The sequence below is a fragment of the Rana temporaria genome, chromosome 1, assembly GCF_905171775.1.
Source record: "Rana temporaria chromosome 1, aRanTem1.1, whole genome shotgun sequence".
NCBI classification, from domain to species: domain Eukaryota; kingdom Metazoa; phylum Chordata; class Amphibia; order Anura; family Ranidae; genus Rana; species Rana temporaria.
In genome coordinates, this window is record NC_053489.1 from 66,560,424 (window position 1) to 66,583,581 (window position 23,158).

General features: G+C 42.6%; 1 protein-coding gene across 1 annotated transcript in view; it reads left to right on the forward strand.

Annotated features, from left to right (window-relative positions):
- The window catches only part of GHR (growth hormone receptor), a 581,985-nt gene extending 565,845 nt beyond the window's left edge, over positions 1-16,140 (forward strand). The window contains 4 exon segments of the mRNA XM_040343700.1: positions 1,973-2,114; positions 3,516-3,606; positions 7,259-7,328; positions 13,510-16,140. Coding sequence (XP_040199634.1) covers positions 1,973-2,114; positions 3,516-3,606; positions 7,259-7,328; positions 13,510-14,511 — 1,305 coding nt within the window. The 3' untranslated portion in view covers positions 14,512-16,140.
- Positions 16,141-23,158: the final 7,018 nt, after the last annotated feature.

The following is a 23,158-nucleotide window of genomic DNA, read 5'->3' on the forward strand; positions in this document are numbered from 1 at the left end:
TGGTTGCTAAGGAGCGGGTGAGGAAGCCGGCCGCTGCATCTTTAACAATGGGTGACTCATCAGATGACAATAAAAAAAAAAAGCACACCTAATTTAAAAAAAATAATAGCTCTTAGCGGGAAGTTACTGACAGCTGAGGAGTCATCGGTTGTTAAGAATGCGGCGGCCAGCTTCCCGGCCTGCTGCTTAGCAACCAGCTGTTTGTCAAAGAACAGGCTAGGGGTCCCCTGACCCCCAGGCTGTTTTTTGGCAAATACTGCATGTGATACTGCCAGCAAAAGCCTGGTGGTAATTATAGCATCCTTTTTTACTCTTTGGTCCATTTGTGAGTTGGACTTAATTAAAGGGGTTGTAAAGGTACAATTTTTTTTTCCTAAATATCTTCCTTTACCTTAGTGCAGTCCTCCTTCACTTAAGTCATCCTTCCATGTTGCTTTTAAATGTCCTCACTTCCTGTTCTTCTGTCTGTAACTCCACACAGTAATGTGAGGCTTTCTCCCTGGTGTGGAGTGTCGTGCTCGCCCCTCCCTTGGACTACAGGAGAGTCGGGACGCCCACTAACACACAGCTCCTTTCTCTATCTGCAACGTAGAGAGCGTCCTGACTCCAGTGTTGCCAACCTACCAGATTGACATTTACTGGCACGACACCCGAAATTTACTGGCGCAGCCACGTTTTTACTGCCATTTCACAAAAGTTACTTAATTAAATTTTTAGATGCAAATTTCAGTATTTAGGCTACAAACAAGTATGCTAGGCAAATAGCAATGCGATTTAAGGTAGATATTAAGGTAAAAAAAAAACATTTTTGTTATTTTCGATATAATAAGGGCAAATTATTTAGTCACATCACCCCCTGCCTCCATCCCCTTCTGCCACCAACACCCCCTGCCTTCACCCCCCTTTGCCGTGCCACAATCTCCCCCTGCCTCCAATCTCCCCCAGGTCCCCTGCCTCCAATCACCCCTGCCTTCATCGTCCCCTGTCTCCATCACCCTCTGCGGTGCCACCAACAACCCCTGTCTCCATCCCCCACCCTCTATGGTGCCACCATCCCCCTCTGCGGTGCCACCAACACCCCCTGCCTCCAATCACCCCCTGCCACTAACACCCCCTGCCTCCAATCTCCCCCTGCCTTCATTGCCCCCTGCCTCCATTCCCCTCTGCGGTGCCACCACAGCCACCATCACCCCCTGCCTCCAATCTCCATGAGCAGTTCCAAGCCGAACCAATCTCGGTTATTTTTACTGGCACATTCCCGCAACCACGGACATTTACGAACGGGTACAAAAAGTGCCCGTTTTTACAAACTGTCCGTAAAAATACGGATGGTTGGCAACACTGCCTGACTCTTCTGTAGTCCAAGGGAGGGGGCGAGCATGACACTCCACACCAGGGAGAAAGCTTTGCATTACTGTGTGGAGTTACAAGCAGAAGAACAGGAAATGAGGATTTTTTTATAAGAAATAAAGACATTTAAAAGCAAAATGGAAGGATGAGGTAAGTGAAGGAGGACTGCACTAAGGTAAAGGAAGCTATTTAGGAAAACAAATTGTACCTTTACAACCCCTTTAAGACCTTTTTATGCAATATTTGCCAGCATTTTTTTATTCTTTTTTTTTGTTGCGGTAAATACCACATAATCATTTTTTTTTTTTTTTGTGAATTGGACTTTTTTTTTTTTTTTTTAAAGGTAAATTTTTATTTTGACATTTTTGTACATACAAAACAGACAGTACAACAAACACACATCCTAGGCGAACATCGCCCGGTACATCATTTTACAAAACTTTGGTAGCTGGGTGAATTGGACTTTATTTACTGAATGTAATAATTTATGCAAATGAGTAACTTAATACCCTTATCGCATATGGTAAAGCTTTGTGAATTGATCCCAATGTGTTAATTTCATTGCGTTGCATTCAAGGCTAATTCCACAAAATAATGTCTGTTTATTATTTGTTTTTCCTAGTACGATTCTAAGACCACACATATATCAATCTATGGCCTAAGGATGGGGAGTGAGTATTGGGTGAAGATCCGCTGTAAGCAGAAAGAAAATACTGTATTTTCAGAATTCAGTGAAGTTCTGATCATCCAACTTCCATCGAAATGTAAGTATTAGAAATGAACACTGACTGGGAGCCAACCACTCAGTTAAAGGGGTTGTAAAGGTACAATTATTTTTTCCTAAATAGCTTCCTTACCTTAGTGCAGTCCTCCTTCACTTGGGAATAGAAAATAGAGGGCGCTAGACTACCCAGTGATAAATCGATGAATCATTGGTGAGAGTGATCATATTAAAACTAGACAATATAGGATAAATAATACAAATATTAAAAATATATAGTGTCTCCATGTCATGAGCAACTCGATGACATCAAGTCCCAATAGTATAACAAGTGAAGTGTCACAAATTGATGATAATAAATCTTCTTAATTTGCTGTATCTTGCTTAAGTGAAAAGGAAAATGCCACCACCACACTTCAATCTTCTTTAACACCCAAAGCCGTGCTGATGAGAAATGGATGCGCTTACCAGATTATATGGACTACTTTAATTAAAAAGTTAGTCATAAGAGCTTATGCAGGATTGTGCCTGCACACATGCCGACAAGATTGATATTAGCCTCATCACCAGGAATTCCAAACAGGGATATGCAAAAAATCAATGGAGAAGCCAATAGCGTAATACTGCTTTAATAAAAAACTTTTTTAAAAACAAAGGAAAAAAAGTCAAGATGGCCTCTTACTGTATAAGTGCCTACCCGACACTGGGGCTGCAGACGTTTCACCGCTTTATCTGTGGTACGAGTGTTTGGGTCGTCCGGGATCTTTGCTACCGCCGTAGCACAGCCTCGCGTTCCCAGCTGTCAGCTCCACGAGTGGGGGGGCACGTCACGTGACCGGGTACCGCCTCCGACGTACGTTTCGTTGTATTGAACGTCTTCACTTACCTAATCCTTCAAATTTGCTTTTAAATGTCCTTATTTCTTCTGAGAAATCCTCACTTCCTGTTCTTCTGTCTGTAACTCCACACAGTAATGCAAGGCTTTCTCCCTGGTGTGGAGTGTCATGCTCGCCCCCTCCCTTGGACTACAGGAGAGTCAGGATGCTCTCTATGTTGCAGATAGAGAAAGGAGCTGTGTGTGGGGGCGAGCACGACACTCCACACCAGGGAGAAAGCCTTGCATTACTGTGTGGAGTTACAGACAGAAGAACAGGAAGTGAGGATTTCTCAGAAGAAAGAAGGACATTTAAAAGTAAAATGGAAGGATGAGGTAAGTGAAGGAGGACTGCACTAAGGTAAAGGAAGCTATTTAGGGGAAAAATAATTACCTTACAACCCCTTGAACCAAAAAGTACTTCTTGAATTACCCACACATATGAAAACTGATGGGTGATAGTCAAAGGAAAAGAAAAAGACACCTTCGTTACCATTTTCTTATGCAGTGTGAGTGCAGCTTGACATTTAGACTACATACTAATTGGTTCTAATAATGTTTTTGTTTTAGTTCCAGATTCTCCATGGCCATTGTTTGTGATTGTTGGATTATTTGCTATTGTGGTGGCAATGGCATTTTTCATATTCTGCAAAAAAGACAGGTAAGTTTATTATCTGCAAAAGGCACATGTTCAAAAAAATCCAGTACAAATACACTAGACAAATTTCCTCACCTTCTGTTTTTTTATGATGGAACAAAATGGAGCCTTCATAATACAAATGGTATTTGCATAACTCGCTTCCATTGAAAATCCAGAGAATTAGGCCCCTTTCACACTGAGGAGTTCTTCAGGCTCCTGCCCCCAGTGGTGTATTTAGGTTTTGTGCTGCCCTAGGCCTGGCGAAACTCGTGCACCCCCCTAATTTAAATATGACCCACAGCTTCCCACCCTTTCCTGTCAAGGCCACACCCCCATTTAAGACCTGCCCTGACATTTTCCAGTGGGGACACTAGTTCTGAGGGCCGTGGGGGGGGGGGGGGGGGGGCAGTACAGTCCCCTAATTTGCAGGGATTTACTCTGACTACCTGTCTTGCTTTGGAGCATGTCAGCTGACTGTTTGACAGTTTTTAGCCTCCCGACATGGCATCTGTCACTCTCTAGCTGAGAACTCAGGTGGGAGGTCCACTGTTATGATAAGACAATCAAAACTAGAAGCAACGCAAAGCCCCCCCCCCAGTTGCGGAACGCCACCCGCCCACACATCAACTCATTGGTTGGGGTCTGACTGCCTAGTTTCCTCCATGTGTATGGGCTGCCCCCCCGATGGTGGCCCTGCCAGTATCATTATACCTACAGAAGTGTGGTCGCTTTATGGGGGCACTAGACTGATTTGCCCCCCGGCCCAGTCCGCCCCAAGACTGGCGCTACACTAAAAGTGTAGCGCAAGCTACAGGGACTCTTTTCGTGCTGCCCCCCTGCAAAGTGCTGCCCTAGGCCTGGGCCTTGTTGGCCTAGGCCAAGATACAGCATTGCCTGCCCCAGCATTCTCAATGTGAAAGCCTGAGGGCTTTCACACTGAGGCGATGCGCTGGCGGGAGAAAAAAAATCTCCTGCAAGCAGCATCTTTGGAGCGGTGAGAGGAGCGGCGTGTATACCGCTCCTTCACCGCTCCTTTCCATTGAAAACAATGGGACACCACGGTAATACGCCTCTGCAGAGGCGCATTGCCGGTGGTATTAACCCTTTTTCGCCCGCTAGCGGGGGTTAATACTGCACCTGCTAGCGCCCGAATACCGCCGCAATTCCGAGGGTATAGCGCCGCTATTTTTAGCGGCACTATACCGCCATCGCACGTCCTGCCCCAGTGTGAAAGGGGCCTAAGGGGTTTGTTCCTAACTTTACTCTCTGTACTCAAACTGTGGTGGGTTACAGTGGAAGGTCAATGTGGTTGTATGTTGGCTATGTATAGTTAACAAATACAGCTAGATTTCATGCAGTAGGATATGATTGAGTAGTAGATTATTTTATCATGGATCGTGATTCTTCTTGGTTTTTAAGATCTCCTAACTCCCGAAATCAGGAAGAATATTTGACATTACAGCACAGAGTTCTCTGATGCTCAGGATTATAGCATATGATATTTAAATCGAATACTGCAACTTTTCTTGCACTACATAACGGTGAAAGGGCTTGTGCAGAAAGGCTTTGTGGATACATTAGAACACATCACTGCTCAGAAACATGCTTTTGAATGCCAAACAAGTGGGGGCTGCATGTGACCTGCAAAGCCTGCAGCACAAACTGATCTCATTCTGATCCTCTGTGTCCAAAGAAATATAAAGTAGAATAAATACAGCCAAGAATGGTCATCTCTACAGTGGTCATCAACCCTGTCCCCAGGGCCCACTAACAGGCCAGATTTTATGTATTACCTTGGGGAGATGCAGACTAAAATCCTGCAATCACTGAGCAGCAAATGATATCACCTGTGATGTATTTCAGTTATCTTGCAAACCTGGCCTGTTAGTGGGCCCTGAGGACAAGGTTGATGACCACTGATCTACACTACACAATTAAAGTACGGTAGATAAAAATCTGTTGACTTGCTATTAGAAATAAACTTCATATACATGTAAAATGCAGATAAACATATCGGCCCAGATTCACAAAGGAGTTACGACGGCATATCTCCATATACGCCGTCGTAACTCTGAGTGTGAGGCGTCGCATCTCCGCGCCTGATTCATAGAATCAGATACGCCTCACAGTTGCCTAGATACGAGCGGCGTAAGTCTCTTACGCCGTCGTATCTTAGGGTGCAATATTTACGCTGGCCGCTTCCGTATATTTCCGCGTATAATATGCAAATTAGCTAGATACGCCGATTCACAAACGTATGTGCGCCCGGCGTATCAAGATACGTAGTTTACGTAAGGCGTTGGACCGGCTTAAAGTTACCCCTCATAAAGCAGGGGTAAGTCATGTTAGGTATGGACGTCGGAAACGTCTGAACAGCGTCGTATTTTACGTCTTTTGCGTAAGTCGTCCGTGAATGGGGCTGGGCATAGGTTACGTTCACGTCGCCTAAGCATTGAGCGGGCGTAATTTACTTTGAAAATTCGACGTGATACTGAGCATGCGCACGCATGCGAAGTTCGATAAGAGCGTCATTTACGTGGGGTCACGAAACATTTACATACAACACGCCCCCCTACCAGCCTAGTTTGAATTAGGCGGGCTTACGCTGTGTCAGATACACTACGCCGCCGTAACTTAGAGCGCAAGTTGTTTCTGAATACGGGACCTGCCGCTCTAAGTTACGGTGGCGTAGTGTATCTGAGATACGCTATGCCCGCCTAAAGATAGGCGCTTTCTTGAGAATCTGGGCCATCTAGTCTGCACAAACCCAAAAAACTGTTACCTTTTTTTACAGTAAGAATAATAATTCCAGATCGGTTGTAAGATAATTTACAGTATCCTGTAATTGAAAACTAAGGGGCAGATCCACAGAGAGAGTACGCCAGCTGATACGCTGATACGCCGGCATACTTTCAAATTTCCCTCGTCGTATCTTTAGTTTGAATCCTCAAACCAAGATACAACGGCATCTGGGTTAGATCCGACAGGTGTACGGCTTTCGTACACCTTCGGATCTTAGATGCAATACTTCGGCGTCCGCTGGGTGGAGTTTGCTTAGTTTTCCGCATCGAGTATGCAAATTAGCTATTTCCAACGATCCACGAACGTACGCGCGGCCGTCGCATTCTTTTACGTCGTCTCTAGTCGGCTTTTTCCGGCGTATAGTTAGATTTGCCATGTTAAGTATGGCCGTCGTTCCCGCAGTTCATTCGGCGCGGGGACGCGCTTCATTTAAATGAAACACGCCCCCTAATCGCCGATTTGAATTCCGCGCCGTTACGCCGCTTGAGATACACTACGCCGCCGTAACTTACGGCGCAAATTCTTTGGGGATTCGAACCAGCAAAAAGTAAGTTACAGCGGCGTAGCGTATCTCACATACACTGCGCCGATCTATGTCTATGTGGATCTACCCCTAGATGTTCTATGGCAGCATAAAGTTTACCATATAAAAACAAAATAATTATGATTTAGTTTTTTTATCAGGAAAATATAGAGAATATTCTGTTTGCTAGGGGGATTTTGTGGAACTGTGATGATTTCTGGCTTTTTCAATGACATTTTGTTTCATACTTTAATAGATGATTACAATCAACACTTAATTTAGATTTTTCACTTATACAAAACGTACATAGTAGTGTCTAGCATAACTTTGCTTCTTTTCATCTCTCAGGCTGAAGCTGTTGATTCTTCCTCCAGTGCCAGTTCCAAAGATTAAAGGAATTGACCCTGCTCTGCTTCAAGTATGTATAACAATTATTGATGTGTACATAAATGAGATAAGCAGAGCAATTTGTACAGCATTATCAATGTTTCTTTCATGTCCATTGAGGAACGCAGGAAGTCTTAAACCTTCGAGTTATAATGTCACTTACAGGAGGATTGGACACTAGCAAAAAAAAAAACCTGTAGGCCAGCTCAGAATAACTCCTTCTACTACCAGCATGCCTCAGTTGTTTGCTCGTGTCTTTGCTCGAGGATTTATGTATTTTCTTCAGGTCTGTTGTGTTAAAGCAGGGGTGCCCAACCAGTGGCCCGGGGGCCACATGTGGCCCGCGGAGCCCTCTGATGTGGCCCGCGACCTCCTGCTCTGGGATGGAATAGAATACTGTTATTAAAGGTACATTTATTGATAAAATCACAGTGTATATAAGGGCATATCTGTTCTGCAGTGGTTACTGGGCTGCTTTTAAACTGATCCGCAGGGGCAGAGCGGTGCACCCGAGGGTTACCTGCACTGAGCCATAGACTACTATTACTTGCGAGTTTGGTGTGCTTTCTGAAAGTGCACCACACCTACAGGATATAATAGAAGTCTATGGCAAAGTGCAGCTAACCTGAAGAAAAGCCACAGGTGAACTGAGCTGCACGCGTGATGCGGGTAAACAACAGCGCATCAGTGTGAAAGCAGCCTTAGGCCCCTTTCACACGGTCAGTCCGACCCAGTCGGACCCTCCATTCACCTCTAAGGAGTGGCAGATGTAAATGGACTTGTGTCCGTTTACAAATGCCTACTTCCAATCCCATCCGTGAAAAAAAAAAGAGTGGGCTCTATAGAGTAGAGTGGGCCGCCATCCACCCGCTCCGCTCATTGTGGCCCGCTACCGGTTACCATGTCGCTTAAGTGGCCCTCGCTCTTCAAAAGGTTGGGCACCCCTGTGTTAAAGACTAATATTTTTGCTAGAATGTTTTTTTTTACTCTTTGATTTTTTTTTTCCCTCAACCAAGACATCTCCCTTTGTCACTGCTAGAGCTTGTTTTTTGATTGCAGCCATGTGGTGCATCCATCATCAACCTTGGAGTGCTACGCCCAGACACTTTTCTGCTTTTCCTTTCTATCCTTTATTCTTCTTTATTTGTAACATAGTTATTTGTAACATTGTAATCAAATATGAATGGCATATGATTGTCCCGTTTATCTCGAGCCACCTCCCTCCCTCATTCTTAATAATATTTAACCATAAAAATGGCCTTCTGGAACTGCTTTCCAGACTCTGATTTGGCAAAAGTTAGCAGCACTTTCCAGGTCTAGAGCCAATGGCAGTGCTTCAATGTTTGCCCTCATTTTGTGAGTAGGCCCAACAAACTAAGCTCTGGCAGCTACCTCATTTACATAGGGCAATAGTCACCTTCTGGATTTCCAGTTTTCTGACAGTTGCTACCACAGAACACTGTGGGATTGAGCACTAATCATCAACTGGATGGAGTGTTGCGCACGCATAATCTTGCTTGATACAACAAGCCATTTGTTGATCTTGATCTTCTTGCCGTACAACCTCAAAGAAGCATCTCCCTGCTGCTGCTCATGCCTGTAAAGAGCCACATGGAACTCCACTTTGTTCTTGCTGCCTGCCTACAGTGGCTTTTGTCACCTCCAGCCGCACTCATCTGTTACCTGCTGTTCAGGTTTTGGCAGTACCTGAGGCCTTGCTTCTTACCCTGAGACTTACACTGCCTTACTACCATTGATAGCAACATGTCTGAATCTAAAAATTGCAGAGAAGTTCTGCTCTACTGGGTGCCCTGAGCTCACACACTGCTTACAGCTCTGGGAAATCGGGAGCAGTGAATTTAATAATGCTAAAAGTGAAACAATAAAAGTGAAATATTCCTTTAAATTTCGTACCTGGGGGGGGTGTAAAGTTAGCATGTTTCCAGTTTCCAGTACATAGAACTGTCTCTGCACAAAGTGTCATTTCTGAAAGGAAAACAAGTATTTTAAAACCGGACTTGCGGCTATAATGAATTGTCGGCTCTGGCAATTCAGAGAGAATTCATTCATAAAAAAAAAAAAAAATAGCGTGGGGGTCCCCCCGAATTCCATTACCAGGCCCTTCAGGTCTGGAATGGATATTAAGGGAAACCCCGCCGTCAATTTTAAAAAAAATGACGTGAGGTTCCCCCCAAATATCCATTCCAGACCCTTCAGGTCTGGTGTGGATTTTAAGGGGAACTCTACCCCAAATTTTTTAAAAAAATGGCGTGGAGTTCCCCCAAAAATTCAGACCCCTTATCCGAGCACGTTAACCTGGCCGGCCGCAAAAAAGAGGGGGGGACAGAGTGCGCCCCCCCTCTCCTGAACCATTCCAGGCCACATGCCCTCAACATGGGGAGCATGTCCCCATGTTGATGGGGACAAGGGCCTCATCCCCACAACCCTTGCCCGGTGGTTGTGGGGGTCTGCGGGTGGGGGGCTTATCAGAATCTGGAAGACCCCTTTAACAAAGGTGACCCCCAGATCCTGGCCCCCCCATGTGAATTAGTAATGGAGTACATTGTACCACTACCTTTTCACGAAGGAAGTGTAAATAGTTGGAAAAAACACACACACACACCGTAGAAAAAAGTCCTTTATTAATAAAAAAAAAAAAGAAAAAAATCCAGTGGTGGTAATCCACTCCCGGTCCCGGCTTCCTGCTCCAACGTTGTCTGCATCCAGCGACGGTCAGTGATCTCGTCCAGCGATGAGAAGATCCATCTATCCAGAGCGCAGCCACGCCGACCTCCTCTCTCCGCTGGACACAGCCCAGCGGCTGAAGTTGTGACATTTCTTATATAGGGGAGGCGGGGCCACCCGTCACATGACCCCTCACCCTCTGACGCACCCTCTGCTACGTCACTGGGGAAGCCCAGAAAGGGGGAAGACTGGGCTTCCCCAGTGACGTAGCAGAGGGTGCGTCAGAGGAGGTGGGGTCACGTGACAGGTGGCCCCGCCTCCCCTATATAAGAAATGTCACAGCTTCAGCCAAATCATTCGCTGGGCTGTGTCCAGCGGAGAGAGGAGGTTGGCGATGCTGCGCTCTGAATGGATGGATCTTCTCATCGCTGGACCGGAGATCACCCGTCGCTGGATACAGACAACGTTGGATCAGGAAGCTGGGAACGAGTGGATTATCACCGCTGGATTTTTTTTTCTTTTTTTATTATTAATAAAGGACTTTTTTCTACAGTGTGTGTGTGTGTTTTTTCCAACTATTTACACTTCCTTTGTGAAATGGTAGAGGTACAATGTACCCCATTACCAATTCACATAGGGGGAGAGCAAGGATCTGGGGGTCCCCTTTGTTAAAGGGGTCTTCCAGATTCTGATAAGCCCCCCACCCGCAGACCCCCACAACCACCGGGCAAGGGTTGTGGGGATGAGGCCCAACATCCTCCCCATGTTGAGGGCATGTGGCCTGGTATGGTTCAGGAGAGGGGGGGCGCACTCTGTCCCCCCTCTTTTCTGCGGCTGGCCAGGTTAACGTGCCCAGATAAGGGGTCTGGTGTGAATTTTTGGGGGAACTCCACGCCATTTTTTTTTTATTTGGGGTGGAGTTCCCCTTAAAATCCACACCAGACCTGAAGGGTCTGGAATGGATATTTGGGGGGAACCCCACGTAATTTTTTTTTAAATTGACGGCGGGGTTCCCCTTAATATCCATTCCAGACCTGAAGGGCCTGGTAATGGAATTCGGGGGGACCCCCACGCTATTTTTTTTATTTTTTTTTATGAATTCTCTCTGAATTGCCAGAGCCGACAATTCATTATAGCCGCAAGTCCGGTTTTAAAATACTTATTTTCCTTTCAGAAATGACACTTTGTGCAGAGACAGTTCTATGTACTGGAAATATGCGCTATTTCACATGCTAACTTTACACCCCCCCCCCCCAGGTACGAAATTTAAAGGAATATTTCACTTTTATTGTTTCACTTTTAGCATTATTAAATTCACTGCTCCCGAAAAAACGGGCGTTTTTAAAACTTTTTTTTGCATTGATACATGTCCCCTGGGACAGGACCCAGGTCCCCAAACACTTTTTAGGACAATAAATTGCATATTAGCCTTTAAAATTAGCACTTTAGATTTCTCCCATAGACTTTAACAGGATGTTCCGCTGCTTTTCGAATTTGCCGCGAACACCCCTAATTGTACGTTGTTCGCCGAACAGGCAATGTTCGAGTCGAACATGAGTTTGACTCGAACTCGAAGCTTATCCCTAGCTACCAACAGTGTTGACATCTGCATCCTGGAATCATGTTGCCCTCTGCTCCTAGAGTCAATTCTGTCATCTGATTCCTCATAACCTTTTTCGGTTGTGGCCAATTCTACTACCCTTTTGGCTAAGGCTTTTGCTACAGTCAGTCATACAAGACTATATGGTCCAAATCACCCAGTATTCACAAACAACTTGCGTCCTAAGTTACGGCGGCGTAGTGTAAATGTGCCGGTGTAAGCGCGCCTAATTCAAATGTGGAAGAAGTGGGCGTGTTTTATGTAAATTAAGCATGACCCCACGTAAATGACGTTTTGAACGAACGGCGCATGCGCCGTCCGTGGACGTAACTCAGTGCGCATGCTCCAAATTACACCGCAAAGACTCATTGCTTTCGACGTGTACGTAAATTACGGCCAGCCCCATTCACGGACGACTTACGCAAACGACGTAAACATTTTAAAATTCGACGCGGTTCCGACGTCCATACTTAACATTGGCTGGGCCATCTTTTTGGTGGTTTATCTTTACGCCTCAAAACGCCTTACGTAAACGGCGTATCTTTACTGCGACGGGCAAGCGTACGTACGTGAATAGGCGTATCTCGCTGATTTACACATTCTAGGCGTAAATCAGCGTACACGCCCCAAGCGGCCAGTGTAAATAGACAGCTAAGATACGACGGTGCCGGCGGTCGTATCTTAGAAACATTTAAGCGTATCTCAATTTGAGAATACACTTAAATATACGACGGCGCAGATTCAGAGTTACGACAGCGTATCTACTGATACGCAGGCGTATCTCTACCTGAATATGGCTATATGTTTTACTTTCCAGAGTTGTAGGACATTTGTTCACCTTAGAGATTGTTTGAACGACTTGCATTTCTGACACCGAGCAGAGTAGTAGATCTTCATCAAGCCATCTTAGGTCTTCTGTACCAAAATGTCGTTGCCCTTTTTCCTGTGGCAGAAACATTTAAAGGATTTACTATGTCCTATTCACAATTCTCAAGCCCAAAGGGGGAATTAGACTATGGTAATTTTGATTCTCAAAGCTCTGAATGTCTTCATTTGAGCCCAATAATTCCAGGCTGACATGTGTCATTCCATCTCTTCACCAGGAATACTTGCAAACTGTTCAGATACAAGCCTAACAGTATATAAAACATGCTTACATTTCACAACAGCATATCAAATTACAAAGGCGTCCCTAGTTCATTACTCATCATTCTCCATGGATTTAGTTACAGGGGGCTTAGATATCCATGCACTATATTTAATCTTAGCTTTTAAAAGTTTTAGTCTGAAGAGTGTCACACACAAAAAGCATTTTAAAAGCATTGAATTCCTCTAAGAACCCTTGAGCTCCAGTCTTGGAGCGAATAGAGGTCTTAATGGAAATATTGTTGTAGCTCTAATGCATTTAGAAAACTTCAGCAGAAATTTTGCAAGATGGGAGAACATGAGCTCTGTAGATGATTTTTAAATTTCTGCTGAAGCTTCATTGATTTCTTCTACAATTGTTGTTCTGGAGGTTTTTGTTTACAAGCTAAAAATTGAAAGCAATGTCTATGTGTGCTTAGCCTAACAAAATGTAAGACAAGAAATTGCACTATATGCACGTTTGTTCAAAACCTACACTGTGTAACTAGATTCCTCCTCTGAAGTTTTTATACTATGCATACAGGGTCTAGTGAACGCAACATGTCAAAGTGTCCAGTAGAAATAATGTCAGTGTTTTCCTTAGCAACCAATCAGCTTCTTTCTTCAATTTTCGAATTTGGGCTTTTTCAAAATCCAATAAAGAACTGATCAATTGCTTTGGGATACAATGGCACTATTCTTTTCTGCCAAATTCATAAACAAGGTTGGCTTTTGAATTGTGTCCTTGTGTGTATCTATTACATTTTTCATTTGTGCATTTATGATCCAATTTTCTTCACAGAAAGGAAAACTGGATGAAGTTAGCTCAATACTAGCCAGCCATGAAAGTTATAAGCAACAGCTGTGCATCGATGACCCTTGGGTAGAGTTCATTGAGCTTGACCTTGATGAGCAGGATGAGAAAAATGAAGGAGCGGACACTGACCGACTATTGGGAGAAGAATACCCCAAGACACATAGCTGTCTCGGTGTCAAAGATGATGATTCTGGCCGGGCCAGCTGTTGTGAACCTGATATTCCGGAAACTGACTTCAGCAACAGTGAAATATGTGATGGAACATCAGATACTGGACAGACTCACAACACAAAAGACAACCAAGCTGATCTCCTGTGCCTTAGTGACAAACCCAATAGTGGAGGAATTCCCACAAATTCTCAGATGCCAAATGTAGAAAAACCAAGCACAATGCCTGAAGATGGTAAATTAACTCAGTTACTTGCTAACGGAACAACAAGTGTGCCTCCTTCAACACAGCTAAGCAGTTTAAAGCCAAGCATGGATTTCTATGCTCTTGTAAGTGATATCACACCAGCAGGACGACTTTTGCTCTCACCAGGGCAAAGAATCAAGATGGAAAATGAAGAATGCAGTGAACCAGCAGACACCCAACGCCCCACAACCCTCAACCAACGTCCCACAACCCTCAACCAACATCCCACAACCCTCAACCAACATCCCACAACCCTCAACATGGACAATGCTTATATCTCTGAGTCGGCTGTGACAGCATTTCACTCTGTGAATTTCCCAACAGAGAACGTCCCACAAAACCCAAGCATGGATAGTTATTTCACCCCAGAAAGCCTTACAGCTGCTGCCATGAGTTCTCGTGCCTCTGAAAAAGCTTCGGGCTACGAGGCCCCTGTGGCAGACTATACCTCCGTTCACATAACAAACTCACCACAAAACCTTGTGCTTAACACTACTGCTCCACCAGGGAAAGAATTTACCCCACCCTGTGGCTACATGTCCACAGATCAAGTGAACAAAGTAATGCCATGAGACAGATCCTAGTCCTTTGAAATCGTATTTCAAAGCATGGGCTTGTATGTTTAAACCAAAAAGATGCAATGTCTACAAGCTTTGTATGTGTTTTTTCTTGTAAAGCTTGAGCTAATATATTAAGTGTAAAAAAAAAAGAAAACAAATGCCAAAATGTTTATCAAATGATTTCATTTATATCATAGAATGTAGCACAGGGAGACCTGTTTTTGTTCCAGTTCATTATACATCCTGTGATGTTAATCTGGAATGGGCATCCTTTGGGGTATGCAGGTTACATCTTTGACTGAGGTTGATGCCAGCTGCAACTCTCCAGTGGTATCAAATGTTGCCTGTTTTTTTCCGATTTTAAATGAGTTGTACATTTTTGGAAAATCTGAGCAGTTGAGCAATCACTCTGGTTTATGATTTCAGCCTGATTCCATTAAAACAGCCAATATTAACTTTAGCTCAAAGAGATATGAAATTGCTAAAAAAACAAATCCTCTCTTTTTCCACCATTTGGCCTCACTCTTCTCCCATACAAGTGAGGGAATGCTGCTCCAAATGCGCAATAGTAGGGCTTTTAAGTGGGACCTTTACTAGAATTGGTATACCAAAACCATGGTCATCAATATGGAGTTGACCCTTCCTTTGCGCCATTACTGATCTTGACTCTTCTGGGAAGGTTTTCCTTGAGATTTTGAAGTAAGTTTAAAAATGTTAGAGATGAGAAGACATGGCTTGCAACAGGAGTTTCAGTTTATCCCAAAGGTGCTCTGTAAAGTTGAGGTCAGGGCTCTTTTCAGACCAAATGAGTAACTCCTTATTAAACTATGTGTGTATGGAGCTGGCTTTATTTTCACCAAACCTTTGCCACAAGGTTGCAAGCTCAAAATTGTCTAAAAAGTTAATTAACAGTACCCTTTAAAGGAAGCCCCTGAAGGGTGGTCTATTTGCTCATGGTCATATAATGTACATAGGCCAAATTGCATACCTAAATGGTTATCCAAAAGTGGACACCTCCTTTAAAAGACAAACTCCAGGTATACTCCTAAATACATGGGTAAAATACATAATAATTGTTTTACCTGCCAAATGATTTGGTTGATGATTTTGGTAGGCCATTTTGGCTTTGCTAGACGGCAAGATCAGTGTGCTACTTCCTAGTTTAGCAGAACCACTGCTTCCTGAGTCAGGTTGACTGCTTCCTAGGTTTGTACACCACCCATTGACCTAAAGGGATGAACCTGGCTCAAATGAGAAGGCCACTGCTTCCAAACAATGATCATCCTTTGCAGCAAGCTGGCAGAGGGTAGGCTTTTCTATGCTTTTGCTTTCCAAAGAAAGCAAAGAGTAAGACTTAGCACTGTTGTTTTGATGCATCTGGGACGTATTTAAACTGAAGTTTAAATGGGGATTTTGCAAGTGTGACCTTTCTGGCTATGTAGTAAAGAAAATGTGCATAAATCACAAGATTGGCTATACAGAATTCCAAATCCTGTAGCAGGTAAAACAGTGTATATGTATGTTGCCTGCATCTTTAGCTGTTTGCCTGCATATTCATATTAAGTGTTAAATGACTTTTTTCAATGAAATCAGGGTTTACAGTAGGTTGGATTTGCAATTCCTTTTCTCTTTCTTTTTTTTTTTTTTAAATACTTTTATTGACTGTGTGGATTACTGACTTTTGAATGAGTAATCAAAAAATGAACGGTTCAGGTTAGTTAAGAACACTAAAAAATATATATTAATTTAGCTGATATATTTTATTATCATAAGATTTAAGGCATGAATTATTTTATATAACACTGCATGTTGTAAAAGCTGCATCACGTGACCATTCTGCAAATGTAGCCGGTGTTCTTTGTAAGATCAGTCTCTCATTCAGTCGTTTTACACAAAGACGATTCTATTCAGCGAATTTTTTTAAGGAGTCCTTTTATACGTCCAGGAACTAGATGGAAGAGAAAGATACACAGAAAATCACTGTATAACATATTTTCTTATTATATATGAAAATATATGAATATGAATTACTATTTTTATGAATAAATAAAGTTAAACTGCCTTTAGCCTAACAATTAAGGATTAAATGGCCCATTTATCAAAGCAGTATATTTGGATTAGGACACCCTCCTCTTTAAAGGGTCACTAAAGGAAAAAAATTTTTTAGCTGAAATGACTGTTTACAGGGCATAGAGACATAATAGTTAACGGATTCCTTTTAAAAATGATTACAAATAGATAAAAAAACAATCATATAATGTGCCTGCAGTGTAGTTTCGTTTTTGCTGTTGTTTGCTGGTTCTCTGATGTACAGAGAGCCACTAGAGGGCAGTCAGCCAATAGAGAGCAGTGATACTTTGTCTAAAACTCCTCAGCACCAATCCAGTTTCGTTTTACACACACCTCCTTGATTAGTGACCACCGTGAGAAATCTCCCAGTACTGTGGTTATCAGGAAACAGGCAACCAGGAAGTGTCCAGAACATAGAGGATTTACAGCAACATCAAAGCAAAAACGAACAATGAGGACATGAAACCAGGACTGCAGCAAGGTAAAGGAAGCTATTTAGCTAAAAAAAAAAATTCCTTTAGTGACCCTTTAAGGCAAACTTTTCATAAACCTTGGTTCCCATTGAGCATATGACAAACAATGTCAAAACAATCAGATTGTCAGATATAGGCTGCTGGAAGTGACCATCTGTATATAAAAAGGTAAATAGAAGTTCATCCTGCAAAAAAATGAAATAGAAGCACATTCTGCAAATAATAGTTTTCCTTCCTGCCACCCACTCTGCTGTCTTTAAAGCATATGCTTGCTGAAACATTTTCCAGCTATGTTGGATGTCTGATCCCTCAATGCGTTCTGAAGTTCCTTCAGCCATTAATTCTGACACACCTGGAAGTTTTGGATGCTAAAAAATTTCAGCAAACCTCTCTCTTAAAAAGTGAACTTGGTAATGTGGATGGGTAAATATTTTTTATTTTATTTTTTTACTGCTGCACATATGTTTTTTGCAACCTTGCAATCTTTTACTGTGAAAATCATGCTTGGCCCCAGTAAAGTCCTATATCACATTTAAGAACCAGTAAAGAATCTTAGGAGGTTTATTTATGTATTATAAAAGCTGGGTGAGGCTCAACTTTTAGGACAAAGGAGATTTTCTTTATATAGTCAGTAGCTCCGGATTTACCTAATTTTAAAATGTCGCTAAAAATAAGCCCAATGGATATATCGATGACCTTTTTTAAAGTAAGCATTTCGCTTAAACAAACACTATTACAAAGAAAATATTCACAACATTTTGGTCACTTTTTTAGTATCTGAAAGTCTGTTTGTCAACCATTGACCCTGTAGGACACTAATGCATTTCCAGGCTGCTATAAAACAAAATGGAAAAGTTTGATTGGACCAGTCACCCTGCCACAAGGGGAAACAATCAAGTGGTTGTAAACTCTTTACCATTTTTTGCTACAGGTAAGCCTATAATAAGGCTTACATGTAGCTTCCCTGGATAGCTCCTAAACCTGCATGGTTTAGGAGATATCCCCTGCATGTGCCGATCTGATCAGCACATGTGGACTGAAGAAATGGCACGTACGTGCCATTGCTTCAGTGAGTGTGCCCTTACCGGTGTTTCCTGCGCGCACTTCATCGCGGCTCCGGCTAATCACAGCACCGAAGCCTGCGATACCCGGAAGTAACACCGGGAATTATGTCGTCGGCCGGAGGGGGGGTACGAGGACCGCCGCTGCAAGGGCTTCAATGTAAAGTAAGTAATTCATAATGAGCTAGTATGCTATGCATACTAGCTCATTATGCCTTTGTCTTACAGGTTTTTTTTTAGGTTTACAACCACTTTAAGAAGAAAAAAAAAAGGAAATGACAAAGGATATGACTTTACTCCTGCCCTGCACAATCCAAGCTACTGTACTGACTATGCCAGGAATTAAGATTTTAATTCAATTACAATAAGCAGTTGTTTATATCTCTAAATACGTTGAATGTACCCTCATCTAAGCATAATAAAATGCAAATTTAAACTTATTAAAATGTGACTACTGGGGTGACTTTCTAGCAAGGATTAGATGGTAATTTATACTGGAAACTCCTTTATGGTTTACTGTCAATAGCAGTAATATTGCCATTCATATTTCAAAAAAACTTGATAAATGGGCCATCTAATCATCATTAGCATTGAATCACAGTATATGCAGGTTACGTGTACGTTCTAAGACACAAAAACGTGCAGGGAATTCAGTTAAGTGTTAAGTGATATATTTTAATGAAATAAATCAGAAACCTACATGTATTTCTCCTTTCCAGCAAGCCTTGGATAGGGTTCGGAAATGTGACTTGTGAATACCGTAGAGTTGTATGCTTTTAATTTTGGTTCTTAGCACAAACTAGATGAGGTGTTGAGTACAGGCACAGTAAAGCTGACACTATTATAGTGTCTGACGTCAAAGGCGGCACACAGGAGGAGGACAGCGGATGTTTTTATTGCAGAGAATCAGTTGCTGATATAATACGATTCCCATCTGCTCTCAACTATCCTAAAAAATGTGCATCTCATGGTAACTACTGGCAAAATTTAAAGCCCAATTCGTAGTTTTATTTCAACTTAGATAAATACATATAGGCTAGGTTTGAATCAGTGTCTTAACTGCGTTTGGATTGCTTTTTCAGAGCTGTTTGACAGGTGGTAAGACGCCCATAATTGCCACACAAATGTGGTGCAACCGTGTGCATTGCACGTGGTTGCAGGGCATTTTTTGTGGCACTTCCTCGCTCAATTGATACCCACTGAGTGTGACATGTTAGATAAATGTTGTCACGGGCAAGAAGCATCAAGACCACAGCATGTGAACACGCCTAAGCATTTGCATCTTAAGAGAGGCAGTTGGGGTGCAATAAAAACGCAACTCAACTGCATATTTTTAAGGCCCCACAAAGGCAAGGCTAAACAAGTCCATAGGGTGCAATAAAAAAGAACTTTATGAATGTTCTAGTTCAGAAATCAGCAGATAAGAGGACTAGTCTGTGTGACAGTAGTCGACTCTCTGCATATGTTTATGTGCTCAAATTCACACAGCATAGCTACAAATACATTTTAAAAAATATTTCTTATCTTTTTAGTTGTTTGGAGCAAGCTAAAGCTGGCCATAGAGGGTTCAAATCTCAGCCGGTTCAGCAGGAACCGGCTGAGATTTGAACTGTTATTGGGCAGGCTGAATGTACCAAGTTCATCAGTTGATCAACTTGGGTACAACTTGGGTACGACCAGCCTGCCGGATTCTCTTACAATATTTGCTAGTGATAATTACTGTCTTCTCCCAGGGGGACGGCTTCCCCCACCTGCCCCCACTTACCCACCAGGAGAAGACAATTGCTAATTTCCCTGCACTGTCTGTATTGATGGGGAAATTGTGGTTGCAGGAAAGAAATTCACATCGTTTGACCGGCATCATACATACGACATAGCTTTCTTGTTTTGATTAGATAGCAGTGTAAAGATAAGGGACAACCCGAGAGAGATTTTAACATAAAATGGACAACCCAATCCTTGAGATCTTTAGTCCTTTGTTAGGACAGACAATCCTGCAAATCTACTTAACAACTGATAATGAGATCTAGCAGCACAGTACAGACAGTGATAATGACAGCAAACTGCCCCCCATAAACATTACATAGAAAGGGAAAACTATATGGGATTTTTCCATCCTGGAGTTTTCAGAAAAGAAAAGACCAAGCAAAAAAAAGTAAGCAGAAATTTCTAAACATTTAGGTAGATTCACGTAGGGGCGCCTAACTTTAGGGCGGCCTAGCCTAGCCTTTTTAGGCTACACCGCCGTAAATTAGTTAGGCTAGTAGTGATTCTCAAACCACTTACCTGCTAATTTTCGGCGGCGTAGCCTAAAACGAGCGGGCGTAAGGGCGCCTAATTCAAATGACTTGGAGGGGGGCGTGTTGTATGGCAATGAGGCTTGACCTCACGTTTTTTGACGTTTTTTGACACTGCGCTTGCGCCGGGCGACTACATTTCCCAGTGCGCATTGCGGCTAAGTAGGCCATACGGGCCTATTGATTTCGACGTGTACGTAAACTACGTAAATCCCGATTCGCGGACGACTTGCGCAAACGACGTAAAAAATTCGAACCTCGCGGCGGGAACGGCGGCCATACTTAACATTGTTATTCCACCTCATAGGTGGAATAACTTTAGGCGGCCTATCCCTTACGGAAACTACGTAATGCAACGGTGTAGGCCTGGAGTACATTCGTGAATCAACGTATCCCCTCATTTACATAATCTACGCCGGCCGCAATGGAAGCGCCACCTAGCGGACAACAGAAACATTGCAAGCTAAGATAGAACGGCGCAAGCCGGCCTATCTTAGCTTTGTTTAAGTGTATCTCTGTTTGAGAATACACTTAAACAAACGCCGGCGTAGATTCAGAGTTAGGTCGGCTTATCTACTGATAAGCCGGCCTAAATCTTTGTGAATCTACCTAATTGTTTTTAAAGTTATGCTATGTGAATAGGAACACATAACAAATATAAAGTAGCTGTAATTTGGCTGTAAAAGTGGAAATATATTTTGAACTAAACTACAATTGGGCTTTGATAATAGGAATCACAGAGCAACAAAACATCATGAGTTGAGATGAAAATTTTGAGGTCAGTCCAACTGCACCAACATTTATACAGTATAACCATAGGCAAAATTTGTGTTTATTTTTTTGTTGTGGATAGAGTAGAGATAGTTTAAAACAACTATTTTGTATTGCTGTCCGTGCACCTGTTAGGGAGATTCACCTTCTCTATTTATCCTATTTACCATTGTCCTTGAAGGTGAAAGTAAAAGAAAATCTAATATTCTGGGTTGTCCCCAGAAATGTAATAGAGGGGAAGTCTTCCAATGGGGACACAAAATCTGGTGACCTGGGGGTCCCCAAAGATTTCCCCTAATTTGCAGGGATTGCCTCTCACTTCCTGTTTTGTCTACGGGACAGGAAGTGAAGATAAATCTCCCTAATGGGACACAAATGGCAAAAAAAAAATCTGACAGGGGTTATAACCCTCTCTTACTCTATCCAAAAAAAAATTGCCTATAGTTCTCCTTTAACACATCAGTGAAACAAGACTCTCCTCCCAAATTAGGGACAACTGAAACATTTGATTGATTAGAACAATTAAAATGCTTTTTTTTGTGACAGCTGGGATTTTGGGACAACAGGCAGCATCTCCAGTTTCCCCGCTCTAGATTTCATGAATGAGGCAGCCCGCTGCGTTTAGTTGAGAGCGTTTAGTGAAGTCCCACCTACCAGAGCACAAAACACTATGGGAATTGTTCTGCGGCACAAGCACTGGCAGGCTTTGCTATGATGGCAAAAAAAAACGAATTGCGGGAATATGAGAACGATGTTTCAGCTGAGCCAAGTAAACTGGTTTTCCTGTACCACATAAAATGGTACACTACACTAAGCTACATATGTATATGAGGACTAATATTCAATACAGTTCTGCCAGCATTAGAAATTAATTATAAAAAAACTATGAAATGTTGCCTTTAAGGTAGTAATGGTAAATAGCTTCTAACTTGCTGCTAAAATTGTTTTACATCTATATTATTTAGTGTTATGTTAAACATGTTTCATGCTGGACACTAATGGATCTGTTCAAAGGAAATGTCTCTGTGGCTATTATAAGTATTATCTTACAAAGTGCGTCTACCCACAGTAACCAATCACAATTTTTCTTTCAGCTGATTTGAATTATGTGAATTGGGATCTGATTGTTTCCTATGGGTTACTGCAAGGTGCACACTGTTATTGACTTGTGCATTGTTTTGTTAAGTAAGCTTTTTTGACTTTTTCTTTTTCAATGTTGATGCGGTTTCAACCCAAAGAGCATTTACGTAAAAAAATAAATTATCTCCAACGGGTTCTTCAATGTCATTGTTAAAGAGTATTTGCTACACCTTACCGATAATGGGATCAACAGCTCGGATTCCTCATGCAGTGCCACCTGCTGGTAGTCGAAGAGCACAGCCCATTCATTCAGGGGTAATGTTGCTCTATGAGCACCGTTATGACGATTTATGGATTTGAGGCCACATAGACAAGACTATAGAGCCCTCTGCTGTTTACAGGCCCTTTACGCAGTATTATTTCTGGAGGAGTGCCAATTTTCAGGAGTGGGGATTTAATTTATGGAAGTCCTCTTTAAAAAGCACAACTAGAAATATGCAAAGTACAACCATTTCCTGGACACTGGTAAGATGTTTTGGCTTATTTAATAAAGAAGTGCAAAGCATGTTATACCAGTTGGTAAACCAGATATGTTATCCATGCTTATTCGGTTATGCAAATTTCAAAGTTTAGTAACAACCAAGGTAACCAATCAGACACAGACTATGGCTAAAGTATGTAAATAAGTACTGGCTACTCTGAGTTGGGCTGGCCATAGACTATTTTTTTTTTCAATTAGCCAGTTGGCTAATCGAAGAAAAAAAAGCATTTCTTTATCCACACACGCAAGGTGGATGGAGAAATCCCACCTGCTGTTCCATTGTATTCTGACAGCAGCACTCCTCCGCTGTCAAAAAACAGGGATCAGCTGCTGATTGAGTAAAAGTTGCCAACAAGCTCATTCGAC